General features: G+C 43.3%; 2 protein-coding genes across 4 annotated transcripts in view; one reads left to right on the top strand and one right to left on the bottom strand.

Annotated features, from left to right (window-relative positions):
• The window catches only part of PTCHD4 (patched domain containing 4), a 222,008-nt gene extending 212,917 nt beyond the window's left edge, over nucleotides 1-9,091 (top strand). Inside the window, 1 exon segment of the mRNA XM_073586590.1 lies at nucleotides 166-9,091. Coding sequence (XP_073442691.1) covers nucleotides 166-1,799 — 1,634 coding nt within the window. The 3' untranslated portion in view covers nucleotides 1,800-9,091.
• Nucleotides 9,092-10,607: 1,516 nt separating this feature from the next.
• OPN5 (opsin 5) overlaps nucleotides 10,608-27,679 on the bottom strand; it is a 102,312-nt gene continuing 85,240 nt past the window's right edge. For all 3 annotated transcript variants that reach the window (XM_073586589.1, XM_073586587.1, XM_073586586.1), the window contains 2 exons: nucleotides 22,249-22,475; nucleotides 10,608-12,088 (listed from right to left, as the gene is read on the bottom strand). In XM_073586589.1, the coding sequence (XP_073442690.1) occupies nucleotides 12,013-12,088; nucleotides 22,249-22,475 (303 nt within the window). In that variant the 3' untranslated portion in view covers nucleotides 10,608-12,012. The remainder of the gene's footprint in view (nucleotides 12,089-22,248; nucleotides 22,476-27,679) is intronic.

Genomic DNA, 27,679 nt, shown 5'->3' with positions numbered 1-27,679 from the left:
TCAAGGACTTAAATGAATTATGTGTCACCAATTTTGAAATTCTCTCTTTTTTCTCTGTTCTAACATTTACTACTGATTTATTGTCATTTATATTGCTGATTCGACCACTGATTGACCAATCACAGGCTGTAATAACAGTTATGTAATTTTGTTTTGTTTTTTTAGGTCATGGGACTAAAGGGGTTTTTGAACTTCTTTCTGGATGGAGAAGAACGAGAGAAACTTTGCCTTTTAAGGACAGAGTGGCCGATGCTTACTCCGACGTAATGGTCTCCTACACAATGACGAGCTCCCTCTACATCATCACATTCGGAATGGGAGCAAGTCCCTTTACGAACATAGAAGCCGTCAAGATCTTTTGCCAAAACATGTGCGTCACCATCGTTCTAAACTATTTCTATGTCTTCTCTTTCTATGGCTCGTGTCTAGTCTTTGCCGGTCAACTGGAGCAAAATCGTTACCACAGTATTTTTTGCTGCAAAATTCCTTCTGAGGAGTATTTAGATAGACAACCAATATGGTTTCAGACTATGATGAGTGATGGACATCAACATACAACCCACCATGAACCAGACCCTTACGAGAACCATTTCATTCAGCATTTCCTACGAGAACATTACAATGACTGGATCACAAATACATACGTGAAACCCTTTGTGGTCATAGTATACCTCATCTATGCATCGTTCTCATTTATGGGCTGCCTCCAAATTACCGGTGGGTCGAATATTATAAATATTTTAGCAAGTGACTCTCCGAGTGTTTCTTACGCATTTATACAGCAAAAATATTTTAGCAACTATAGTCCCGTAATCGGTTTCTATATTTATGAACCTCTTGAATATTGGAATTCAACAGTCCAGGAAGACTTGAAGACTTTAAGTTACGGATTTAATACGGAGTCTTGGATTGAACAATTTTACCAATTTTTAAAAGTTGGCAATATTTCGGCTTCCAACAAAACTGAATTTATCAATGTGCTCCAGAATGGTTTTCTGAGGAAAGCGGAGTTTCAGCACTTCAAGAATGACATCATCATATCCAGGTCGAGTGAAGAGTCCAACATTATCGCTTCTCGAATGTATCTGGTGGCCAGGACGAGTGAAAACACCCAACAAGAAGTGGTCGAGCTTCTCGAAAAGTTGAGACCGCTCTCCTTGATACAAAGCATTAAGTTCATTGTGTTCAATCCAACCTTTGTTTTCATGGATCACTACGGCTTGGCCGTTACTATGCCTGTCCTAATCTCCGGTTTTAGTGTCTTTCTGGTCTTGATTTTGACCTTCTTCTTGGTTATTCACCCCTTGGGGAACTTTTGGCTGATAATTACGGTCATTTCTATCGAGTTGGGTGTGTTGGGTCTAATGACGTTATGGAAAGTTGACATGGATTGTGTTTCAATCCTGTGCCTTATGTACTCTTTGAATTTTGCCATAGATCACTGTTCCCCTCTGCTATACACATTCGTCTTAGCCACTGAGCACACAAGAACTCTATGCATACAAGATTCGCTCAAGGAGCATGGCACAGCTATTTTCCAGAATGTGATAACATTTGTCTTTGGGTTAGTAGCCCTGCTGTTTGTGCCTTCGAACTTGACCACCACACTGTTCAAATGCTTGCTGCTGACTGGTAGTTGCACGCTACTACACTGTTTTGTCATTTTGCCTGTCTTCTTAACCTTTTTCCCTCCTTCTAAGAAGCGTCACAAGAAAAAGAAAAGAGTCAAAAGGAAAGAGAGAGAGGAGATCGAATGCATAGAAATTCAGGAAAATGCAGACCATGTGACTTCTGTCTGAGCTACGGATGTTAAGTCTCATAGACTGGAACTTCACAGGGAAAGTAGGCAAAAATCAGCTGCTTGCTCCGTCCAAAGTTGCAAGTTATATTAAGAAAGGGGTTATTTTTCTTTTCTTTCTTTTAGAAACATCAAGGTGCAAGATTTTTATATCTTTTTATAAAAGAAGAAAAAAAAAATCTACAGTTCAATTTTCTATTACCTCATTCTCATAATAATGACTCTGTTTGGTGGAAATAGAGGCTGAGACAAAAATCCCTCTTGGTTTGCAGTTGTTCCACTCCAAGGCAAAAAATAATAATAATTTATTAAATTTTATTTGTATGATCAGGTTCTGTTAAGGCAATGACTATGTTTTTTTTCATCAGGGATTATCACCTACATCCTCCCACTATTACCTCTTAAGTCAACCTCAGTGGTGGTCAAACTTGATCTTCAAGATTTATCAGTTGTGCATATTCTTAGCCCTCTTTACAGATTACAGCTGTAGTTAAGGGGATATTGGGGACAGATATTGGGCACCACTTATTTATCTTACCGGGGATGTGAACTTTTTAGATATGGTGATCTACCCATAGGATACGTTTTCAATAACAGACTGGTGGAGGTCCAACACCTGACACCCACCCCCCACTGATCAGCTGCTGGAAACTCTGATCAGTGGTGGCTTCCAATATTAGTGGTGGCAGTTTTCCAGCTCCGTACACATCTGCTGCCCGATTGGTGTGGTTGCCAGGAGTTAGATGCCTTATATTGATGACTTGTTCTAAGATTTGACCATCAATATCTAAGTCTCTAAGTAACTGACATCTGTGGGGTGGGGAAATAAGATCTGCAGAGGCTAGGAGGAAAAAGTAGCGATGGTGCTCAGTGAAAAGAAATAGACATAGTAATAATAGAAAAGAAATTATGACAAGCACCAAGATGCATTAAAAAGTTTTCTTTACTTCCAAAGTAAGTGCATATCGCGGGATAGAGTTTCGCTTTCACTTATGCTTCAACTGAGCCGATGAAATCAGAGGAAGCGTAAGTGAAGGCGAAACGGCTGTTACCCAGTCCCACACTATGTAACTCTCTCCTGTGATATGCACTTATTTTGGAAATAAAGGAAAACTTTTTTATACAGCTTAGTAAGTGCCGTTTTTTTCTTCTCTTATTATTATAGCACCAAAGTGGAGCAGCGCTGTGCAGGAAGGACTGGAGGGGACACAGTGCTAAAGCTGTGCTAGCAGCCCATCTATTGTCAAGATCAACAGAGTTGGACTCCACTGATCATACAGTAATGGCATGTCCTAGCGAGATGCCTTCACTTTTTCTCTTGAGATGAAACCTGTAATATGAAACCTGTAATGCAAAGTTCCAATTATATTAGAACAGTCAAAATCTACTTATAAACAGGACCCAAAAACTGGACGCCCATAACCAAATTTAAAAAGTTAATTAAAAAACTGAAGTGCTCTGGAGGGCCTGAGAAATTGATGCATTACATGGACATAGACACTTCATTGATGGGAAATGAAGCTGTGTTTAATGCCTATATTGTCCTGTGGGGGTGCTGTAGGGGAATTATACCCTTGCTGCCAAGTTCAGTCACAGATCACATCTGATTGCTGATTGTCTGTGATTAGCTTATCATCTGGGGAACTTTTCATCATTTTTTTTTATAAACTTTTTATATATCGTGAGACAGTCAGTTAAGTACAACTTTCCAGAAGATGGGCTCAACAGAAAATTTAAAAGGTCAGTCTCCAAGCGAAGCAGCGCTCAGCTGAGAACTTCTGCCCATTCATTTTAGTTATTGCATGTGTCTCGGCACTTGGATCCCCACTGATCAAAGCTTTATATACACTCAATTCAGATATTGCCTTGGTGATGTTACTGACTTAGCTACCATGACGTCAGATAGACAGTAAATGCGGCTCAGTGTTATGTAGATACATAGTGTTGGTATATAAACTGAATTAATGCCACGTAGTATAAATTACCGTAATCTTGGGTCATACAGAATATATTGATATATTGTGATGTTAGAACTGTCTAATGGTCATTGTTGGCTTTTACTGTCCTGCCATACCAAGGTCTAATTAACTTTGGGACATGAGTCTGTTATTTATTAGTAAATACTTTTCATATTTGGGATACCTTCTTATCAATGATAGAGTTATTCCTAAAGTTTCAAGGTGGTCCTAAAATAATGTACCCATATATTTATTAATTTGGGCCAGTATAACCCATTTTTGGGACATGTCGCCCCCACCTCCCCTTTCATCCAAAGATTCCCCTCCAGGTTCTATTTACCCCAGTTGCCATTGGAACCTTTCCAGTTCCAATTCTTGTTCAAGTGTTCCTGGTCGATCTTGCACAATGTTGTGAATCTCAGCTGGTTCCTGTCAGAAAAGTGCTGCTCTGGGACATTTCAAGAATGGAGCTTCTACTGTGAGGGACGATGTCATGACGCTGTTTCATCACAGTGCAGGGCTCTTGCAAGGAAGCTGCGTTTTGCCATGTACTGAAGTATGGCCCGTATACAGGTGGTTGAGAGGAGAGATATTTTGCAGGATCGGTCAGGATACAGTGGACTGAGAGGAGAGATGTGCTGGAAAGATATATTGAAAAATGGGGCTGTATACAGGGCAAGGGCTGAGAGGCGAGATATCCCACAGAATGGGCTGCATACAGTAGGCTATGACGAGACCTGTACTGCAAAATGGAGCTGTATACAGGGGGCTGAGAGGAGAGATATACTGCTAAATAGGCTGTATACAGGGGGCTGAGAGGAGAGATGCACTGCAGAATAGGCTATATACAGGGGACTGAGAGATAAGATGTACTAAAAAATGGGGTTGTATACAAGGCAAGGACTGAGAGGCGAGATATACTGTTGAATAGATTGTACACAAGGGGCTGAGAGGAGAGATATATGGTACTAAAAAAGCGTCTGCATACAGGGCAACTGCAGACAGGAGAGATATACTGCACTATGGACTGCATACAGGGGGCCATAAGGAGAGATGTCCATCGCTGATCGCGCAAGAATGTCCGGCTCCATTTCTCGTCGTCAGCTTCCTGCTGTGACGACGAGAGATGCGTGGAGGCGGACGGGAGGACGCCAGGATCGCTGTGTGTGAAAGGTGAGTATCGTGCGCTGCATCGCTGCTGCATCGCTGTGAGGTCTGCCTGTGTGACAGCTCACTAGCGATCATTTAGCGATGCACTAGCGATCCTGACCGGGTAGGATCGCTGGTGCATCGCTAAATGTAAAAGGACCTTAAGATCAGTTGAGCTGTTTGTTATCTGATTCTGAGAGTACAGTGATGTGAAGCTGCAAATGTTGCTCTATTGATGCATATGACAAAGGATTATCTTCTGCCATATGCATCAACAGAAAAGCATTTACCGTTTTACAAAACTGACCTGTCAGAGGCAAGCAACAAATGCAGCTCTGCACTGCCATTGTGAAGAATCACAGGAGATTTGAGCTCTGCTAGAACCAGCTAATGATATAAAACCACACTGGAGTTATACTGATTTAGACGGCAGAAGATAAAATCGGTCAGTACTGTACAGGAACAGAGATTGCACACAGAAAATCAAGGTGAATTCTATGCTTAGATTATCTCAGAGAGGTGAGACTAGTTAGGTGCACACAGGAGATTGAGAAGGGGTCTGCAGCACTGAGGAGAAGCAAGTGCTACAAGGAAATGTAGTTTAGCAGATAAGAATAGGATGCTATGTGAAACTGGGTGCATAGAAGGGCAGATGAAGATGAAAAAAAACACAGAAAGAAAGAAACTTTATGTTGCCCTTAGTCAGCATATTAAAGATAAGTATGCATTTACTCTTCTTTCATGATCATGTTACAGTTAATTTGCTCTGTTGTTGTGGTAGCAAGGTACCCAAGTAATTGCTAATACGTAAATCTGGTTCCCAGTCATTATCATTTCATTCTGAATTATTACAATCCACTTAATATTTAGGAAAAAACACAAATATGTTTATTTAACCTCAAAAATTTAGCAAAAAAACTGAACTGTTGACTGTTAATCATTATTGAGCCTTTTCTTTACAGATAATCATTTGGAGACATCACTGCAGGGATCATCAGCCTTTTCCTTTCCACTAAACAGACATTATCTCATTTTTAGCCATTAGTTTTTTGAAAATAAATTCATAAAAATTCTGCTCAGTTGGAAATTCAGAAATAAAAAGTTCATTATGTGACGATCAGGGTAATTACCAGTAACAAAAAAAAAAAAAAAGAGTTCAGAAAATGGTGAACAGAGTGAATTCTATGCAATATTCAATGTCGGAAACGGTTTAAAATTTATTTTTTATTTTCGTGAACTTTTATTTTGGGGTCCTGTGTCCCCCCTGAAGCCTAACACAGCCATATTATTTTTAACCATGCCTCAGAATAACAGGAAAAATGGTGCAAAATGGATCCCAGTGAGGTGGATTGGTGGTCAATATGGCACTGAGGTATACACAGTACAGAGGAAGGTCCCATGGCAAAATTAGAATTGGGTCTTTGGCAGTCCATACACAGAAAAACTTGGAAACTTCCCTCATCTGATAAGAACTATTTAAAAGTAACACCCCTGTATAAAATTTAGAGTTTTCTCCCCAGAAAATATGGCTAACCACTCACATCTGGTGTCTCCCTTCAAGATAAAAGCTTCAGATGTCTTTGAGCACCTGCAGTTTCTTGCTCTCCATTTCTGAGACTGAATGCTGCGAGAAAGGAGGAGGGAGATGCAGCTGCAAATTCTCATTTTCTGTTTGCGAGACTGCATGTTGTGAGAAGGAGGGGTGTTCATTACTATTTTATGAAGTTTCTAATCGATCTTAATACAGAAAAATGGCATATCACTCACCTTCTAGTGTATTTCCCCTCTTCATACCTGCAAACTGTCTAAAAATTATCTTAAACTTCCTCAACCTCCAATCCATGCAGTAACATGCAGTGAAACTGCTTGCTGGGAAGTTTCAGAGGGAGATGAAGTTTCAGTTTATTGTTCTATACTTGTTAGACCGCTTGCTGTGAATGGGAAAACAATTGATACTGCTACAGTTTCTTTTTCTTTGAGACTGCATGAAAGGGTAGGAGGGAGATGCAGCTACAGTTCCTTTTTTTATCTCTCTTTGAAATGCCATTCTGTGAGAGGGGAAGAGGGAAATGCAGCTGCAGTTTCTTGTTCTTTCTCTTTGAGACTGCATGAGGGGGTTGGAGGGTGATGCACCTGCAGATCTTGTTATTTTATTGTGAGGCTGCTTGGTGTGACAGAGAAGAAGTGGGATATGGCTGCAGATTCTCTCTCCCTTTGAGACTGCATTCTTTAAGAGGAAAGGAGGGAGATGCAGCTGAGGTTTATTGCTATTTATTTGTGAGGCTGCTTCATGGGAAAGGGGAGAAGTGGAAAACTGCTGAAGTGTCTTGTCCTTTCTGTGTTAGACCGCATGCTGTGAGTGAGAAAAAGTGGGATACTGGAACATTTTCTTTTTCTTTCTCTTTGAGATTGAATGAGAGGGTAGGAGGGAGATGCAGCTGCTGTGTCCTGTTATTTCTTTGAGACTTCTTGCTGTGAAAGAGAAGTGGGATACTGCTGCAAAGTTTTGTTCTCTCTCTTTGAGACTGCATTCTGTGAGAGGGTAGGAAGGAGATGCAGCTGCAGCTTCTTGTTTTGTGTTTGAGACTTATTGCTGTGAAAGGGGAGATGTGGGATACTGCTGCAGCTTCTTGTCCTCTCTGTGGTAGACTGCATTCTGTGAGAGGGGAGAAGGGAGATGAAGCTACAGCTTCTTGTTGTTTCTTCATAAGACTAGTTGCTGTGAAAAGGGAGAAGCGGAACACTGCTACAGCTTTTAGTTCTTGCTCTCTCTGTGAGACTGAATGTGGAGAGGTGGAAGAGGGAGATGCAGCTGCAATTTCTAATGAAAGGAGAGAGGGCTCCTGTTGCAGTTTATTGCTCCCTTTGTGATGCATGCTGCGAGAAGAGAGGAGGAGCAGCTGCGAATTATCTGTCGGCTCTCATAGCACGTCTAACATCAGATCAAGTAGAGCCAGTCCCTTCATCAGGACCTATTGCAAATTTTGACGCTTTATATTACGCCCCTACAGAATTAGACGTCCTGTGCAATATGCGGTCTCCAAGAGTTCTGGCAATATTGAATGGAGGAACTTTTTGCCATTGATTGAAGGCGCTTTTGTGTAATGTAGTTACTTGGTTTTCCTTCATTAGGGAGAACCAACAACTTGTAGAAATTGACTCAGTGGTTAACGGTGGCAGTTCTTAGTTGTGAGGGTCATGCATAATTATCTTGATGCTTTAACCGTCTAATCTATCAGGAAGTCCTTTTTCCACTCAAACCACAACACGGGACGGTACACCACCACTGGAGAAGGTCGTAAATCATCACCACCACCTCTGTACAAGGTCGTAAACCATCCCCACCACCACTGGAGAAGGTAGTAAACCATCACCACCACCACCACTGGAAAAGGTAATAAACCATCACCACCACCACTGGAGAAGGTAGTAAACCATCACCACCACCACCACTGGAGAAGGTAGTAAACCATCACCACCACCACCACTGGAGAAGGTAGTAAACCATCATCACCACCACCACTGGAGAAGGTAGTAAACCATGACCACCACCACTGGAAAAGGTTGTAAACTATCACCACCACCTCTGGAGAAGGTGGCCATGTTTGGAAAGAGACATTGAGTGAATCTTGTATTATCCTGTCGATATCTAAATGCTTTTTCTATTTTTATAATAAGTGTTAACCCCTCGCAGTAATTATGCATGTATCTCTTAACGCACTTACGTACGTGTTAGTGCTCTCAGGGGGTTACGTTGCAGGAGACCTGGTTTTTGTAATTTTATACTAAGACTATTCTTAATCAGAGCATGAACCTATATTTGGAGTCTAAGGATATATGTAATTATGCAATATGAGTGGTGACGATGATGAGACGCTTCCGTCAGGCTGTACACACAATATATTTAATACAGATCCACGCATCGGCTGCTGTTCTTCACTCCGGTCCAAGCTTTTGTGTTTCCAGAGAAGATAAATATCACCACCATTTATGGGATTTGAGACACATCATAAGCTGAAACACACCAAAGAGAAGCCCCGATGCATAAACTAGTCATAATGGAGGCGGATAGATACAGGATGGTACTGGCATTATTTACTATGCTCAACCGATTGTCAAATCTCATTTGTCATTTATTGGCCCTGTCCTTGGAAGAGTCACTCATTAAAATATCTTTTTTACCTTTGTTTCAATTCTTATGTTTGGAAAGCTCTATTATTCATGTATAGTGCATGTATTATACTGTTTTACCCGAGGGAGCCGTTTTTCGTGGTGACACTGACTACAGGACTTTAGGTGCTCCTTGTGTGGCCATATGGTGCCTTCACGCCTTACTGTGCTGCTCAAGTCTTCCCGCTAGGATCATGTTCTTTAAAGAGAATTCATTTTCTACCTGAATCCACATCAATGCCAGAGAAGCATCCTGAGGTCCCTAAGCAGTCGAGCCCCGTAGACTCGTATGGGTGCTGTATTTCAACTCTGAACAGCATGGAACTTGGTACAGAGCATTAATACTGATACAATCAGAATATTTCTAGATCTACTAAAAGAAAAAAAAATCTGACAAGTCGATAATGCTAATCACACTCTGATCAGAGTTTGGGCACAGTGTGATCCAATTTTCTCAGATAAGGAGAAGATGGAGAAAAAACGTCTCCATCTTCTCCATTGTGTCAGTCCGTGAAAATGGAACTGCACAGAGATGTCATAAGAGAGCATTTTCCCACTGACTCATTGACTTGCATAGCCGATTGTGATCTGAATATCGAATCAAACTTGGGCACTCAGGGATTTTTTTCCTCAATTTTTCTTTTGTAAAAAAAAAAAAAAAAAAGATTGGTGGGATTTTGTGGAACATATGACAATTTGGTCACTTTTTATCCCTAGTTTTGTGAGGATGGGTGATGAGTGTATAATTCTAATTTAAATTGTCTCTTCGGTGAGGAAGAGGACTAGAATTCTAGTGGCACCTATTGGAAGCAGCAATCCTACAAGTCAATATCGACCCTTTAACAAGCCTTGCAATATGACTTAGGATAAAAGCGAAATCAGAATTGAAGACTCTGTGTTTCGGGGTGTTGTCTCTCATCAGTGCAAAGTGTGAGATTTAATTTTGCTAAATGAGAGGTTAATACTGGGATCTGAGGAGCAGGATTGCTACTTCCAATAGGTGGCACTAGAGTTCAAGTCCTCTTCCTCTCTGAAGAGACAATTTGCAAATTTCATTTCCCAGAGGAGCATGCACGACGTTTAAGCCTCCTCATAATGGCATGTCAGACCTGGCATGTCACTCTACAAGGAGAAACTTTACCCCTCAGATCTAATTCAAATGTATAAATATTCCGATGATTGAAAAATGCTAATTCTGGCATATTTATATATTTTTTTTTCTTTATGGCGTTTACAGTAATTCATTTTATCATTTCATAGATTGGACTTTTACTAATGCCCACTCATACACTCGCCACCCCATGTGGCGTAATATTACACCCCATGTCAAGGAGTTAATAACCGCAGCCTGTGGCTAGCAAAGAGTCCACTGTGAGGCAAGGAGTCCACTATATTCATTAGCTGTGACTCCTCCCAACCTCCAGCTGCTAATTGCCAACATCTCCCTGAGCGCAGTAATAGGAAGACACATTGGATGAAGGATCCCTTTAAGATTTAACAGTATTTTCATTCAACATACATTTACAAAAATCTCCTTTTAATGATATGTTTTATTGACCATAAAGGGTTTTGAAATATAAATTATGAATAAATCTGAATATAAAGCCATATTATACATTGTATAGTTGGTGCTTTTTAGTACTGCATCGTTTGACATCTAACATGCTAATAGTTCACTATAGGAATAATCACTTTTAATACAACCAATAATTTATTTAATACAAATATATGCACGAAAAACCATACATAAGGGATCTGTGATTTGTGACCGCGTTTCGCTATTCACTAAACTTAGTGCAACTTTTCTTTAATACCGAATTTTGTTTTTTGTCCAATCTCCCGTAATTAAAAAAAAACAACATTGGGATGGATGCCTCATGCAACCAATCTCATCTCTGCTTTCATAGTCTGTCTTGGGCAAGATGGGTGAAAGAGACAATCTGGTTACTTAGAAAGCAATCCACTACAATAGTCTTTATACATGATGTCTACTGTAAGTCCACAAGCAAAAATCACAATGATCATCGACAAAGCGTAGACACATTGGAAAACAAAAGTTCTACTAAATACGAGGGACTCTTATTCGATCACAGCCAGTGATGGACTCAGTAATGATGTTTAGGTCTTCATGTGACATCATGATCACAGCCAATGATGGACTCGCCAGTGATGGACTCAGTAATGTTGTTTAAGTCTTCAGGTGACACCATAATCACAGTCAATGATGGACTCGCCTTTGATGGACTCAGTAATGGTGTTTAGGTCTTCAGGTGACACCATGATCACAGCCAATGATGGACTTGCCAGTGATGGACTCAGTAATGTTGTTTAGGTCTTCAGGTGACACCATAATCACAGTCAATGATGGACTCGCCTTTGATGGACTCAGTAATGGTGTTTAGGTCTTCAGGTGACACCATGATCACAGCCAATGATGGACTTAGTAATGGTGTTTAGGTCTTCAGGTGACACCATGATCACAGCAAATGATGGACTCGCCAGTGATGGACTCAGTAATGGTGTTTAGGTCTTTAGGTAACACCATGATCACAGCCAGTTATGGACTCTCCTTTGATGGACTCAGTAATGGTGTTTAGGGCTTCAAGTGACACCATGGTCACAACTAACAATGGACTCGCCAGTGATGGACACAGTAATGGTTTTTTGGTCTTCAGGTGACACCATGATCACAGCCAATGATGGACTCACCAATGGTGTTTAGGTTTTCAGGTGACACTATGAGTCCAACTTGATGACAACCAATGGTTTTAGAAGTCATGAAAAACCTAGAATCCACCACATGATGGAAGTCAGGTCCAGTGTTGAGACTGAGGATACAATTTTGAGGAAAATATATGTGTCGGATAGTAACCCCAAATTTAGTTGCTCCCAAGGTTAACCTCCACTTGCCAACTCCCGGACATGGTCAGACACAGTTTAATCCTCATTGTGCTTTCCTGCACTCGAATCCGTTGATGGAAGTGATCTTCTGTATGTGCTGACAGTATAGATCCTAGAAAACAAGCATATAAATGTTTGACTACTGTAACAGGTAAACGATTTTCTGACTCTCCAGCCAGAGTTGTAGTTGAGCCAGGATTTGTGGAACAAAGGAGATTTAGGTCACTTTATGCTAAATAAATCCCATGCCATAAAATTATCACTTCTTTTAACCCGCACAGTGAATGCTGTAAAAAATAAAACACAGTGCCAGAATTGCTGTTTTTCATCCTCCTGCCTCCTAAAAAAAAACTGAATATCCCATAATGGTAACAAAAAATACTACAGCTTGTTCTGCAGAAAACAAATCTTACACAGCTTCGCAAACAGAAGTAGCAATCAAACTAATTTCTAAGAGTTTATGTAATTTCCTAGTTTATTACAACGTGGGTAGAAGCAAAAAAGGTGACACCTGCCAGACTCCCAAAAGAGTTGACAAATCTAAAAGAGTGTTAACTGCTCAGAGTCCAGACCCGGGATTTGCTTCTTCCTTCCCTTGCAGCTTTCTCTTTCTGTGCTAGACTTGGCATGCACCTGTAATGTCATGATCCAAGGCCTTAAAAGGCCAGCCCAGGTGGCTGCATGCCACCCATGTATTCAGGTAGTGGTGCATGGTGATATTAAGTGCGTTACAAGCTTGTCCACATTTCCCACTGGCTCTACTACAACCTGTGACCGATTAACCTACACTGTTCCAGAGTGCTAGCCAACACTGAGCTCCACTACCAACTCAACTCTGCTGCTGTAAGTGCTGTTAGCACCCTCAACTCTGCTGCATTAAGGTACCTACCAGCCTACTCACCTCTGCAATTTCTAGGTGCTTAACTCTCCTGCCACAAGATTCCTGACTGCCTGCTCATCTCTGCTATTCAAAGGTGCTTAATTCTCCTGCAACAAAATCCCTAACTCCCTACTCATCTGTTCTATTCCAAGGTGCTCAACTCTCCTGCCACAAGTTGCCTGACTGCCTACTCATTTATACTATCCCAAGATGCTTAACTCTCCTGCAACAGGATGCCTGACTGTCTACTCATCTCGGGTATTCAAAGGTGCTAAACTCTCCTGCAGTAAGATGCCTGTCTGCTTACTCAACTCTGCTGTTCCTGTGTGAGCTTCTTGCACTCTTACAACAGTGTGCCTGATTTCCTACTCAACTCTGCTCTTCCTGTGTGCTAGCCACACTTCTGCATGAAAGGTTCTGTCTGTACATTTTGTTTTGCTGAATCTAGCTTTTCCAGCTCCAATATTCCACAGCTGCTGCCTTTAATCCTGCATATTCAGTATATTCAACTGGTCCTTGCTGTTCCACCTACTGTTCGGTTGTGCTGCTCCATGATATCTATGCCTCAAGTTCATGTTGCACAAACTCAATTATGGTTACTGGATCCACCTCACCAGGTGTCACGCTGTGACTGTACGTAAATATGGAAAGGGGCTCTGCACTGGCCCTAGGGCTGGGACTCTAACTATCCATACTCCCAAAATTACCTCTAAAGGTGAGGAGGTTTGGGTCACCAGCCTTAGTGTTCTCCTGTTATACTCTAAACTGTCCCCTCCCTCTTCCCCAGGAGGCATGGGTTAGAAATGCTAATGTATAGACAAGTAAGACAAGACAGGAATAAAGAAAGGCAACTTACATACAAAACACTCACCAAAGGTAGAGAGATATATGGGGAAGGGTAGGAAAGTAAAAACCAAATGGGAATAGGACAATGAGGAAAGCATACACCCAGAAACAGCACCCATCAATCTCCAGCAGCAACAACAATCTCTAACTCAGCACGGCAGCTCAAAGGATGGCAAGCAAAAGTTACTCCAAAATTGTGATTTTTTTTTTGTAATTCATTTTTTATTCCATTTTTGGCAGGTGTCATTATCAATAACCCATGAAAATTGAGGGTAAACTGTTTAAATTTGCTGATGACACAAAGATAGGAGGGATAGCTAATACTAGAGAAGAGAGAGAGAGGATTCAAAAAGATATAAATAAACTGGAGCAGTGGGCAGCAACTAACAGAATGGTTTTTAACAGGGAAAAATGCAAAGTACTACATCTGGGCTATAAAAATGAAAAAAGCATATACAGAATGGGAGGAATAGGGCTAAGCAACAGCACATGTGAAAAAGACTTGGGTATACTAATAGATCACAGACTGACTATGAGTCAACAGTGTGATGCAGCAGCAAAAAAGGCAAATGCAATTATAGGATGTATTAACAGAAGCATACAGTCTAGATCACGTGAAGTCATTATTGCCCTCTACTCCTCTTTGGTCAGACCTCATCTGGAATACTGTGTCCAGTTTTGGGCGCCACATTTTAAAAAAGACATCAACAAACTGGAGCAAGTTCAGAAAAGAACGACCAGAATGGTGACCGATCTGCAAACCCTGTCTTATTAGGAAAGGTTGCAGGATTTGGGAATGTTTAGATTGCAAAAGAGAAGACTGAGAGGAGACTTAATAGCTGTCTACAAATATCTAAAGGGCTGTCACATTGTAGAAGGATCATCTTTATTCTCATTTGCACAAGGAAAGACTAGAAGCAATGGGATGAAACTGAATGGGAGGAGACACAGATTAGATATTAGAAAAAACTTTTTGACAGTTAGAGTGATCAATGAGTGGAACAGGCTGCCAGGAGACATGGTGAGTTCTCCTTCAATAGAAGTCTTCAAACAGAGGCTGGACAGACATCTGTCTGGGATGATTTAGCGAATCCTGCTTTGGGCAGGGGGTTGGACCAGATGGCCCAGGAGGTCCCTTCCAACTCTACGATTCTATGATTCTATGATCACAAAATGAAACTGATGTACTAATAAAAAAACTAAATTGCCAAATGGCACAAGCACTCCCAGTAATGCTGGTTTTAAACGGCAACTTTGACCGTAAGGCTCTGTGCACATGTGCGAAATTTCAGCGGCAATTTCGGCAACTCCCTGACGCGGGAAATTCACGGGAAGTCCGCATGCATCACTGGGAACAGGACTTGCCGGGAGCATCGCTGAGGCCTGGGGACGCTGCGTGGGACGCCGGAAGGTGAGAATAACACGATTTTTTATTTTAATTCTTTTAACAGGGATATGGTACCCAGGGCCTGGAGGACAGTCTCCTCTCCTCCAGACCGTGGGTATGATCCGCACATTTTCCACTTACTTTGCGTATGGTGGGCATAGCCACATGCGGAAAGTAAGTGGAATAATGCATTCCTATGTGTGCGGAATCGCGGGGATTCCGCACAAAGAATAAGCATGCTGTGTATTTTTCCACGATGCGATTCCGCCTCAGAAAAATACGCAGCATTAGCACAGCATGTGCGGAATGCCATTGTATTTAATGGGCTACTTATTGTATGCGTTTTCGCGGCGAAAAAACGTGGCAAAAATGCATAAAATTCGCGGAAATTCCTCACGTGTGCACATAGCCTAACACAAGTCGAATTGTATTGTGAACCCGAGGGTACTGTGACCTCGATAGACAAGTTGCAATGTTACTCTATTCATTTGTATCGTGTTCTGATGCAGCAGTGACACTTAGCAATTTTTGGCAATGCAACTTGTATTGCCGAAAAAGTTGTCCTGTCGCCCAAGGCTAAGGCTAGATTCACACGATTGTGTAGCACAAATTTTTTCATTGTCAACCGCGGGTCTTCAGAGCAGAAAAAACAGCTTCATTGGCATTTATGAGGCTGTAGGGAAGGTGGACCTGACGGGCGGACCTGTTTTCAGTGGGAAGGCAGAGGTGTAGTGTATCGTGTGTGGACTGTTAGAGTGAAAGATGGGAAACAGCTGGAGATAAAGAGGAAGAGTGTAATATTGGAGTTTGACCATTAGAGGGCAGTGGAGAGTGTGAGGATGGGACTGAACAACTGCCATTGGCTAAAGAAACTGTCAAGTCATGGGGGGCGGGGTTACCAGAATGGGACGGATAAAAGGCTGAGAGAAGGTTCTGGAAGAGTCAGTCAGTGAGAGGAGCGCAGGAGACAGGAAGGTCTGCTGAGTAGAGAGGACAGAAAAGAAGCTCCTGAGGGGACTGACAGTGGAAACATGTCACGGGGGGGGTGGCCCTGACAGGAGGGGCCGCACACAGAGACAGACTGGGGTACCATAAAACGAACGGACTCGGACTGGTAAAAAGCTGTGGTGGTAGGCCTAGGGCAACCACAGTGGAAGAGCCGCGAGGGATGTTAATTAGCTAAAGGAAGAAAGTGAAGGTACCCAAAGGTTTGCGAAGTTGAGCAGCTGCTGTGTGGAGCTGCGGAGTCTGTCCAGCAGCTGCTGTGAGAAGCTGCGGAGTTAGTCGAGCAGATGCTGTGTGAAGCTGTGGAGTTTGTCGAGCAGCTGCTGTGTGGAGCTGAGGGTCGTTGAAAGTACAATCAATAAGGAAGACCTGTTGGACACGATCCTGTCTCTGTCTCGAGTCTGTCTGCGGCCAGTAACGGACCACCCCCCTGTCGGTTGCCCCTTCCTACATTTGGCATAGTCAGCAGGATTATTGCCGCAAATACAACACCTTCAGCGGTAAGCCTGCGCCAGAAGAGCAAAGGACCCAAGTTGCTTTTTCCTTGTGGATTACAAAAAAAAAACAAAGAAAACTGGACTGTGGATTGCTGGCTTTCATCAAGCAGATCCGGAGCGAAAAAGTGCTTAGTTAAAATGGCTGTGGCATTTCAGTGCCGGGAAGAAGTTCAGGAGTTTGCAGCCACATTGGACAATCTGGGACTATGTCGCGCCCGCCCTTGGGGGGAGCGGCTTACATCTGGAGACAGCCGCCTCCTCATGCTGGATCCTGGAAGATGGGTGGAGAGGCCGACCAACACCCCACCCGAGAATGGGAGTGGCCCAGGTGGAGAGGCTGGGTGTGCCATTAAGCTTCTGGACATTGGACGAGATACGACGCTGCAGCTGCCGTGGCCTCGGATGCCTGGAATGGAAGTGGCATCAGGAGATCGAGTCCCGTTGGGAGAGCTGCCCCTGGGAGCCACTGTTGGTACCCCAGACGCCTATCAAGGACGAGGAGCGAATCCGGATCCTACTGGAACAGCCGCTGGAGGAATCGCTACAGAACCTCCCTACGGAGCCACCGGGCCTGGAGGCTGGCCCTGCCGGACGGCGGGGTAAAGACCAACAGATGCTGGAGGAGCTGCGGGAAAGCCTGCGGGAAAGCCTGCTGGAAGCCGCAGAGTCGGGGAAGGTGAGCGTTCCCCCGGCCCAGCTGGCGGCACCGCAGGCAAATTCCGCCCCCACGCCCCATGCACAAGACAAGCCCCGGGGCCCTGACGCCGGCCCCCGGCCTTCCCGGCCGACCTCCCACTCTACAGCGACCCCGGCCCCGGATGACTTTGCGACTCCCACCAACGACCCCAAGCCGCCCTGCCTGGCGGCGCTGGCGCGGAACCAACCTGCGGCCATCCCTGCCTCACTCCGTCTTCCGGCTGCAGCCTATCCATTGGGGCCTGCCGTCTCTTCGGGCCGGCCTCAGATCACCGCGACCTACTTACCGGCATCTGCGGCCGCCGCTGTCCCATCCGCGGCCTCGGCTGCGGCCTACTCACCGGAGCCCATGGCCGCCTTGATCCCAGCTGCAGCCTACTCCACAGCCTACCCGACAATGCCTGTGTCCGCCTCTGTCCCGTCCGCCACTCCAGTGGCGGCCTGCTCCCCAATGTCTGCGGCCGCCTCTGCTCCACTCTCGATCGCGTTCCGCCCACCGGACTCTGCGGCCTATACCGGACCCTCTGTTTGGGTTGCGGAGATTATCGAGCAGAAGAAGGCCAAAGAGCGGGAGGTGTGGGCGCTGCTTCATGAGAAGGAGGAGGCCGCCATGTCTACCCCTCGGTCGTACGGGCGGCTGGTGTATATGGATACCGCCAAGGGCTATGGCTTCATTCGGGACCTCGCCACCAGCTACAAAATATATTTAAATGTAACATCTGCCAAGCACGGCCGGGATGTGCGGGAGGGAGACCTAGTCTCCTATTACAAGGAGTATTGTCCCCGCGGCTACTATGCGGTAGCAGTCATTACCTACCCTGAGGGGTATGAGCCCCCATAAAGAGACAAGGACTCCTGGGTCTCGGGCATCAGGGACACTCGAGGCCCAGGGACACTGCAAGCATCTCAGAGATTCCACGGCTGTGGAGTCCCTTGTTGGCGAAAAATCGGCCGCCAGGAGGTGGCCCGGAGTATCCGTGAAAATGGACTGCCGGGACTGCTGTGCACCGTTGCATGGAATGGGGGACAGTTCTAAGTCCTCAAATGGGAAAAAGTAGCCCACTCCTGATGTAACAGGGATGCATACTGGGAGGGGTGCTCTCTTCAAAGGAAGGGGAGAGCACCAAGGTTTATAATGTGATGTGTTGTTTAAAAAAAAAAAACGTTATGCTTTAAAAAAAAAAGAAAAGGCTAAAAAAAGGGGGTTTAGAAACATTAAAACAGAGTATAGTTGCAAAACTACTAGAGTAGTCCGGATGGATCTAACCCAACCTGAAGGAATTGTCATTGTGGCGTACGCACTGTGAGTGAGCCGTAAGCTACTCGGAGCGCTATTGCTCCCGGTTTGGTTCAGCCCCCGCATATTGCCTGACAAAAGAAGGTGGGGAAGTTTCAGAACGGAAAAGAGGGAGACAAGATTGTAGAGGACGACAATGGATAAAGGAAGGAGCAGTGTAGGGAAGGTGGACTGACGGGCGGACCTGTTTGCAGTGGGAAGGCAGAGGTGTAGTGTATTGTGTGTGGACTGTTAGAGTGAAAGATGGGAAACAGCTGGAGATAAGGAGGAAGAGTGTAATATTGGAGTTTGACCATTAGAGGGCAGTGGAGAGTGTGAGGATGGGACTGAACAACTGCCATTGGCTAAAGAAACTGCCAAGTCATGGGGGGTGGGGTTACCAGAAGTCGAGTCAGGAAACTTGGTCTGGAAATTGCGGCAGTTAGATAAACTGTAAAATATGGTCATTATATGGTGACGTGCCCGCAATAGGCGAGAGCGTAATCGCAATATGCCCGCGCCTATTAACTAGCTAAATGCCGCTGTCAAAGGCATTTAAATGGCACTTCTGGAAATAAGAGCAACGCTGACCCCCATCACATGATCGGGGGTCAGCGATGCATTGCCATCACAACCAGAGGTCTCCTGGAGACCTCTATGGTTGTTGATGGCAGATTGCTATGAGTGCCACACTGTGGTCGGCGCTCATAACAATGCTGTAATTCAGCTACATAGAGATGATCTGTGCATCACCTTTATTTAGCAGAGCTGATCAAGGTGTGGCAGCTTCTAGTCTCCCATGGAGGCTATTGAAGCATGCCAAAAAAGTTTTTAAAAAAAAGTGTTTAAAAATATAAAAAAATTAAAAAAAAACATAAAAGTTCAAATCGGCCCCCTTTCGCCCCAATCAAAATAAAACTATAAAAAAATCAAACTTACACATAACTGGTATCGCCGCGTTCAGAATCGCCCGATCTATCAATAAAAAAAGATTAACCCGATCGCTAAATGGCGTAGCGAGAAATAAAATCAAAACGCCAGAATTACGTTTATTTGGTCGCCGCAATATTGAATTAAAATGCAATAATGGGCGATTACAATAATGTATCTGCACAAAAGTGTTATCATTAAAAACGTCAGTTCGGTGCACAAAAATAAGCCCTCACCCAACCCGAGATCACAAAAAATGGAGACACTATGGGTATTGGAAGGTGGCGCATTTTTTTTTTTTTAGCAAATTTTTGAAAACTTTTTCACCACTTAGATAAAAAAAAACATAGACAAGTTTGGTGTCTGTGAACTCATAAAGTCCTGGAGAATCATAACGGCGGGTCAGTTTTAGCATTTAGTGAACCTAGCAAAAAAGCCAAACAAAAAACAAGTGTGGGATTGCACTTTATTTGCAATTTCACCGCACTTGGAATTTTTTTTCCCATTTTGCAGTACACAACATGGGAAAACCAAGGGTATCGTTGAAAAGTACAACTCGTCCCGCAAAAAATAAGCCCTCACACGGCCAGACAGAAAAGCAAAATGTTATGGCTCTGGAAAGAAGGGGAGCGAAAAACGAAAAAGCAAAACCAAAAAAAGCTCCGGTCATTAAGGGGGTTAAACCTTGGGATACGATCACAGCAGTGTTGGGAAGCGGAGTGATATTTAAGTTGGCTTTCTTCTTCTCAAATGACAAGCTGCACTGAACATGATGGAATAGCTGCTGCTGTGCTTTCCAAAATGTGACTGCTGTTACTGTAAAGAACCCTTTCCTATATTGATGCTGGAACTAACATAGAAAATCTATGACAAAATACCAGCTGCTGCGCCCTGTCTGGCCATCCTTAGACTCCTCGCTTCCAGGCAACTGCATGGTATCTCGAATAGCAGCGTGCAATTCTTGCATGCACTTTTTTAAAGGGCTGTGTGCACCTTAGATATCCAGCGGCAATTTTTTGGAACCTGCTCGTTGACATTATATATACACTGCTCAAAAAACTAAAGGGAACACTTAAACAGCAGAATCTAACTCCAAGTAAACCAAACTTCTGTGAAATCAAACTGTCCACTTAGGAAGCCACACTGATTGACAATCAATTTCACCTGCTGTTGTGCAAATGGAATAGACAACAGATGGAAATTATTGACAATTATCAAGACACCCTCAATAAAGGAGTGGTTCTGCAGGTGGGGACCACAGACCACATCTCAGTACCAATGCTTTCTGGCTGATGTTTTGGTCACTTTGAATGTTGGTTGTGCTTTCACACTCGTGTTAGCATGAGACGGACGCTACAACCCACACAAGTGGCTCAGGTAGTGCAGCTCATCCAGGATGGCATATCAATGCGAGCTGTGGCAAGGTTTGCTGTGTCTGTCAGCGTAGTGTCCAGAGGCAGGAGGTGCTACCAGGAGACAGGCCAGTACACCAGGAGATGTGGAGGGGGACAAAGGAGAGCAACAACCCAGCAGCAGGACCACTACCTCAGCCTTTGTGCAAGGAGGAACAGGAGGAGCAGTGCCAGAGCCTGTAAAATGACCTCCAGCAGGCCACAAATGTGCATGTGTCTGCACAAACAGTTAGAAACCGACTCCATGAGGATGGTCTGAGTGCCTGACATCCACAGATGGGGGTTGTGCCCGACGTCCACAGATGGGGGTTGTGCTCACAGCCCAACACCGTACAGGACGCTTGGAATTTGCCACAGAACACCAGGATTGGCAAATTCGCCACTGGCGCCCTGTGCTCTTCACAGATAAAAGCAGGTTCACACTGAGCACATGTGACAGATGTGACAGAGTCTGGAGATGCCGTGGAGAGCGATCTGCTGCCTGCAACATCCTTCAGCATGACCGGTTTGGGAGTGGGTTAGTAATGGTGTGGGGTGGCATTTCTTTGGAGGGCCGCACAGCCCTCCATGTGCTTGCCAGAGGTAGTCTGACTGCCATTAGGTACTGAGATGAGATGCTCAGACCCCTTGTGAGACCACAAGCTAGTGTGGTTGGCCCTGGGTTCCTCCTAATGCAGGACAATGCCAGACCTCATGTGGCTGGAGTGTGTCAGCAGTTACTGCAAGATAAAGGCATTTAAGCTATGGACTGGACCGCCCGTTCCCCAGACCTGAATCCGATTGAGCACATCTGGGACATTATGTCTCGCTCCATCCACCAACGTCACGTTGCAAGACAGACTGTCCAGGAGTTGGTGGATGCTTTAGTCCAGGTCTGGGAGGAGATCCCTCAGGAGACCATCCGCCGCCTCATCAGGAGCATGCCCAGGCATTGTACAGTAGGGAGGTCATACAGGCACGTGGAGGCTACACACTCTACTGAGCATCTTTTCCTTGTCATGAGGCATTTCCACTGAAGTTGGATCAGGCTGTAATTTGATTTTCTACTTTGATTTTGAGTATCATTCCAAATCCAGACCTCCATGGGATATTCATTTTGATTTACATTGATAATTGTTATGTTTTATTGTTCTGATCACATTCCACTATGCAATGAATAAAAATTTGCAACTGGAATATTTCATTCAGAGATATCTAGGATGTGGTATTTTAGTGTTCCCTTTATTTTTTTGAGCAGTGTATATATGCATAATTCTAAATTCAATTAGAATGAGATCTCCTCCTCATGACCCCAGTTTCATAAAAGTTGTAAAATAAAAATGATTTTAAAAAAAATAATGTACCTTGAATTGGATTTCTGCAGATTTTCTCTGTTTCGACAGCACGGGAATTTGTAGTCAATGACTTGATAAATAATTGGATTGTACATAGCGGCTGATTTTGCCAACAGAGTTGGTACCACCGAAAATTCAATTGGAACAGAATCCGGCTTCCCAAAAGCCGACCAAATCGACACAACGGCGTACGGAATCCACGCAATAAGGAATCCTGCACAGATCAACATTGCCACCTGGGGGGTGAAAACGGGAAGAAAGCTGCACATTGAACATCGAAGAATTGTGACAGGAGCATATCTGGAGCAGACGCGACATTTATACCCCATGGGCAGGCAATGAGGTCACTGCTACCACAAAAAGGTGATTTAGGTCAGCCCACACCTGTTTAATTTTAAGCTCCAGTACGGAGGAAATACAAAGCTTAACTAGAACAGATGCAAAGAAGTGAGATAAAGGTTATTACAGGAAACCTGTCATCTGAAAGTGATCTACATGCATTTTTTTTACTATTTTATTACTTTTTTAATTATCTATACACAGCCGATAACTCAAGATTCCCCAATCACAATAGGTGACGTCACAGATCCTCTTCCCTTCACAAACACTTCTGCACAGGCTGATTAGATGTTTCAATATAAAAAATAGCTTCAGAGTTTCTTCATTGCTGCTAATCTGCATGTGACATTTCCTAAGGCTGAAAAAAGCCCCGGTGGCCGGTGCGAGAATTTCAAGACGTCTATTTTGCTTTCAGAATTTTTTATTTTAAATGTATTAATTTTTTGTTTCAATTTTTAAAAAAAAAATACAGTTATACCCAAAAACCTGATTTAAACAATAGGTCATTTTTCTGATGAACTCTTCCCTTTAACTTGCTCCCCCCCGCTCATGATGGCTCTGTTATTCAGCCATTATGTGCCTTTAACAGCCATGGGTGAAGAGGGCAGCGGCATTTAACACACACCGGAGGTGGGGATGTATTATTGATCACGGAACTCCGATGGACTTCACGGACATTTATAATGTTGAGCTGTGAAAATAAAAAAAAATCACATTTTTTCCCACAAAAATTTTCTTTTAGCCCCCCAAATTTTGTGTTTTCACAAAGGTAAAAGATGAAACTGCACCATACACTTTGTTGGGCAATTTCTCCTGAGTACGCCAATACCCAGTATGTGGAGGAAAACTACTGTTTGGGTGCACGGCAGGGTTTGGAAGGGAAGGAGCGCCATTTCACTTTCTGAATACAAAATGTGCTGGAATAATTACCAGAAGCCATGTCGCGTTTGAAGAGCCCCTGATGTACCTAACCCGTGGAAAAAAAAACACACTTGACCCCATTTTGGAAACTAGAACCCTCAAGGAATAGATCTAGATGTGTAGTGAGCAACTTGAAACCCTAGATGGTTCACGGAATTTTATAACATATTGGCATGAAAATTTAAAAAAAATCAATTTTTTTCCACAAAAATTTTATTTTAGCTCCAATTTTTTTTTCCCCACAAGGGTAACAGAAGAAAATCGCATACAAAATTTGTTGTGCAATTTCTCCTGATTGTGCAGATACCCCATATGTGGGAGGAAATTAGTGTTTGGGCGCACGGCAGGGCTCAGAAAGGATGGGGTGGAAACCCTAAACATGTGACCCTATTTTGGAAATTATTCCCCTCAAGGAATTTATCCAGATGTGTGGTGAGCACCTTGAATCCACAGGTGCTTCACAGAATTTTACAACGTTGATCTGTGAAATATATTTTTCCCACAAAGATGTAGTTTTTGACCCATTTTTTCATTTTTACAAGGATAGCAGGAGAAAATGGACTTCAAAATTTGTTGGGCAATTTCTCCTGAGTACGCCGATACCCCATATGTGGTTGAAAACTACTTTTGAGGCACAGTGCAAAGATCAGATGGGAAGAGGTGTCACATTGGAGTTCAGATTTTGTTGGACTGGTTCAGGATGTGTGCACACATTGCGGGGTTTTTTTTTGCATTTTCGTGGCATTTTTCTGCTGCGGAATCGCCGTGAAAACGCATCCCATGCAATTCTATGGGATTCCGCAATGCTGTGCAAATGCTGCAGATTTTTCTGCTGCGGAATCGCAGAGCGGAAAAATACGCAGCATGCTCATTCTTTTTGCGGAATTGCGGCAATTCCACACACATAGGAATGCATTGAAACGCTCACTTTATGCATGTGGCTATGCCCACCATGCGTGAAGTGAGCGCTTCATGTGCGGATGGTACCCAGGGTCTGGAGGAGAGGAGACTGTCCTCCAGGCCCTGGGTACCATAATCCTGTAAAAAATAGAATTAAAATAAAAAATAGAGAGATAATCACCCTCCGGCAGCCCCCGAAATCCTTCCCGCCTCTCTCCACGCTCCCGGAATCTTCCGGTCCCAGTAATGCTTTGCACGAATGACCACTGATGATGTCGCGCTCTAGCAAGCGTGACGTCATCTCAGGTCCTTCGCGCAAAGCATTACTGGGACCGGAAGATGCCGGGAGAGCCACAGAGCAGATCGGGGGCCGTCGGAAGGTGAGAATAACAATATTTTTTAATTTTTTTTATTATTTTTTACATCCTATCTTTTACTATTGATGCTTTATAGGCAGCATCAATAGTAAAAATTTGGTCACACTTGTCAAGCACCAACCTGTCAATCACATTCCAAGCGATGCTTCAAATCTCTTTGAATGCGCAAGCATTCCGCAAGTGAAAAACGCTTGCAAAACGCTTGTTTTTCGCGGGGAAAAACGCAAGCAAATTTGAATGTGTTTCACCCGCGGCGAGAGTTGCGGAAATGAGGACATTTCCGCAGCATTTCTGCGCGTGTGCACATGGCCTTAAGGGTGCCATGGCAGAGCCCCCATATTACAAACTACACTCCTCAATGAATTCATCTAGGATTGTAGTGATCATATTGACACCACAGATGAGTCACAGAATGTTATACCATTGGACAGTGATGAAAAAATAATTTACATTTTTAAAACCAAAATTTTGTTTTAGCCCCAGATTTTACATTTTCACACTGGGAAATGGGTAAAAATGGCATCAAAAATTTGTCCCACAATTTCTGAAGAGTGTAGAAATACCCCATATGTGGCTGTACAGTACTACTTCACCATACAGAGAAACTCAGGAGGGACAGAGGACCATTTGCTTCCTGGAGAGCAGATTTTCCTAGACTAGTTTGCAGACTCCATATACAGAGCCAATGTGCTAGAAAAGCAGAATCCCCCTCAAGTGACCCTATTTTGAAAATTATACCCCTTTGGGAATTTATCTACAGATGTAGTGATGATTTTGACTCCATGGATGTTTTCCAGAAACAGGCAGGAGTGGATGTTGCGGAGTGGAAAATGCAAACTGCTGTTGTAGTCACCAGTACATTATGCCCAGCCCATGCGTCTGGAGACACCAGTAAATTAGGTGGGCTCTCATCACTACAGAAATGCCAAACATGTGGGCACTGAATGAGGTATAGGCACACTGGGGTTCAGAAGGGAGGGGGGGCATTTGTATTTGGGAGCAGAAAATTTTCTGAATTTATTTTGGTGGGTGAGGAGCCAGTTCGCTTTTCCAGAGCCTTTGTGCTACCAGTAAGGTGGAAGCTCCTATATTTCCGTTAACAGATGGTGGACCTGAGTGAGGGCTTGCTTTTTAGTGAATCGAGTTTAATTTTTTGTTAGGAACATTTTACATAACGTTTTAGATCACATTTATCCTGCGCTCTACACTGAGCACTTATATCGGGGTTTCCATCTAAATCTTCGAGTGATGTGATTCAGATGAAACCCTCACTATTATGAGACAGCAGAGTTACTTTGGACATTTTTCAAGAGTGCACAAAACTGTGGCCGACGGCAATATTGGGCAATCCTAAAAAGATGGACACCACCGGATCACAGGTCCTATGGCGCCCACAGTGCCTCCATCTGCCTCATTATATGGAATCTTCCCCCTGAGATTTATATATCTTTTTATGTTTGGCAGCTATCACACACTAAAACAAGTTTTTGCATTGCCATATTTTGAAAGCTATAATTTTTCCATATTTCAGCTGATAAAGTCATGTGACTGCTTATTTTTGGAGGGACATGTTGATGTTTATATTGGAACCACTTTCGGGCACATGACATTTTTGGATTGTTTTCTATTCCAATTTTTGGGATGCACAATAAACAATTCAGGAATTGTTTTTTGTTTTTTTTTTGTCTCCGTTCTGCGTGTGGTAAAATTGATAAGGCAGTTTTATTGTTCGGGTCAGTACGATTACAGCGATACTTCATTTATATCGTTTTTTAATGTTTTGGTGCTTTTACGAAATGAAACATTTTTTTTTTATTCTGAGAACTATCGGTGTTCACTGAAGAGGATAACTGAGCTAGCTGCACATGATCTAACAAGCTTGCTAGAGCCTGGTGAACTGGATTTTGTTATGACGACATGGGCCCCCGCGGGCGGCGATCGGATGACCAAGGGGGCTCCCTCCCTCTGCCTGCCTTCTAAATGCCGCAGTCGCTATTGATCGCAGCATTTAGAGGGTTATAGTACTGGGAGAAGCACGGGAACCGCTCCTGGCGGTAAGTGCCGTGTGTCAGCTGTCATATAAGCCGAACACCCGGCGGCGATCTATCCATACGCCCAAGGACATGAAGGGGTTAAATAAAGTAAAAAGTGAAAAAAAAAAGTTTTGAAAAAACCCCCACAAAAGCTCAAATCAACCGCCTTATTCCCCATTCAAAACGAAAAAAAAAGTACACATAATTGGCATCGCTGCATTTGTAAAAGTCCGATCTATCAAAATAGAAAATAAAATAAAATCAGTGTAAGGCGTGACGAGAAAAAAAACTAAAACTACTATTACGTTTTTTGGCCGCCGCAATATTGCAATAAAATGCAATAAAAGATGATCAAAACATCATATCTACCCTCAATTAAAACACGTCAGCTCTGGGCGCAAAAAATAAGCCTTCACCCAGCCCCCGATCCCGAATTGAAAAGGTTTTTTTTAAGAATTTCTAAAAAATTGTTTTCCACCGTTTAGATAAAAACCTATATATGTTTGGTATCTGCGCAATCGTACTAACCTGGAAAATCATACTGTATAGTGAACATGGTAAATAAAAAAAAACTAAAAAAAAATTGTGGAATTGCACTTTTTTTGCAATTTCAACACACTTGGAATTTTTTTCCAGCTTTCCAGTGCATCAAATGATAAAATGAATGATGTCATTCAAAAGTGCAACTTGTCCTGCAAAAAAAAACAAACCCTCATACGGCCATATTAATGGAAAAATAAAAAAGTTATGGCTCTTAGTAGAAGGGGAGGAAAAAAAACAAAAGTAAAAAAATGGAGAATGGTCACAGAATGAAGCGGTTTGAAGGGTTGTTCCCTAGATATTTTTATCTCCTAGGTGTTAGCTTACTAA

This window comes from Dendrobates tinctorius, unplaced genomic scaffold (genome assembly GCF_039654945.1).
Source record: "Dendrobates tinctorius isolate UK_male_01 unplaced genomic scaffold, ASM3965494v1 ptg000093l, whole genome shotgun sequence".
Lineage (NCBI taxonomy): Eukaryota > Metazoa > Chordata > Amphibia > Anura > Dendrobatidae > Dendrobates > Dendrobates tinctorius.
Note: the sequence above shows the minus strand (reverse complement) of the source record. Positions and strands in the feature narration are given on the sequence as shown.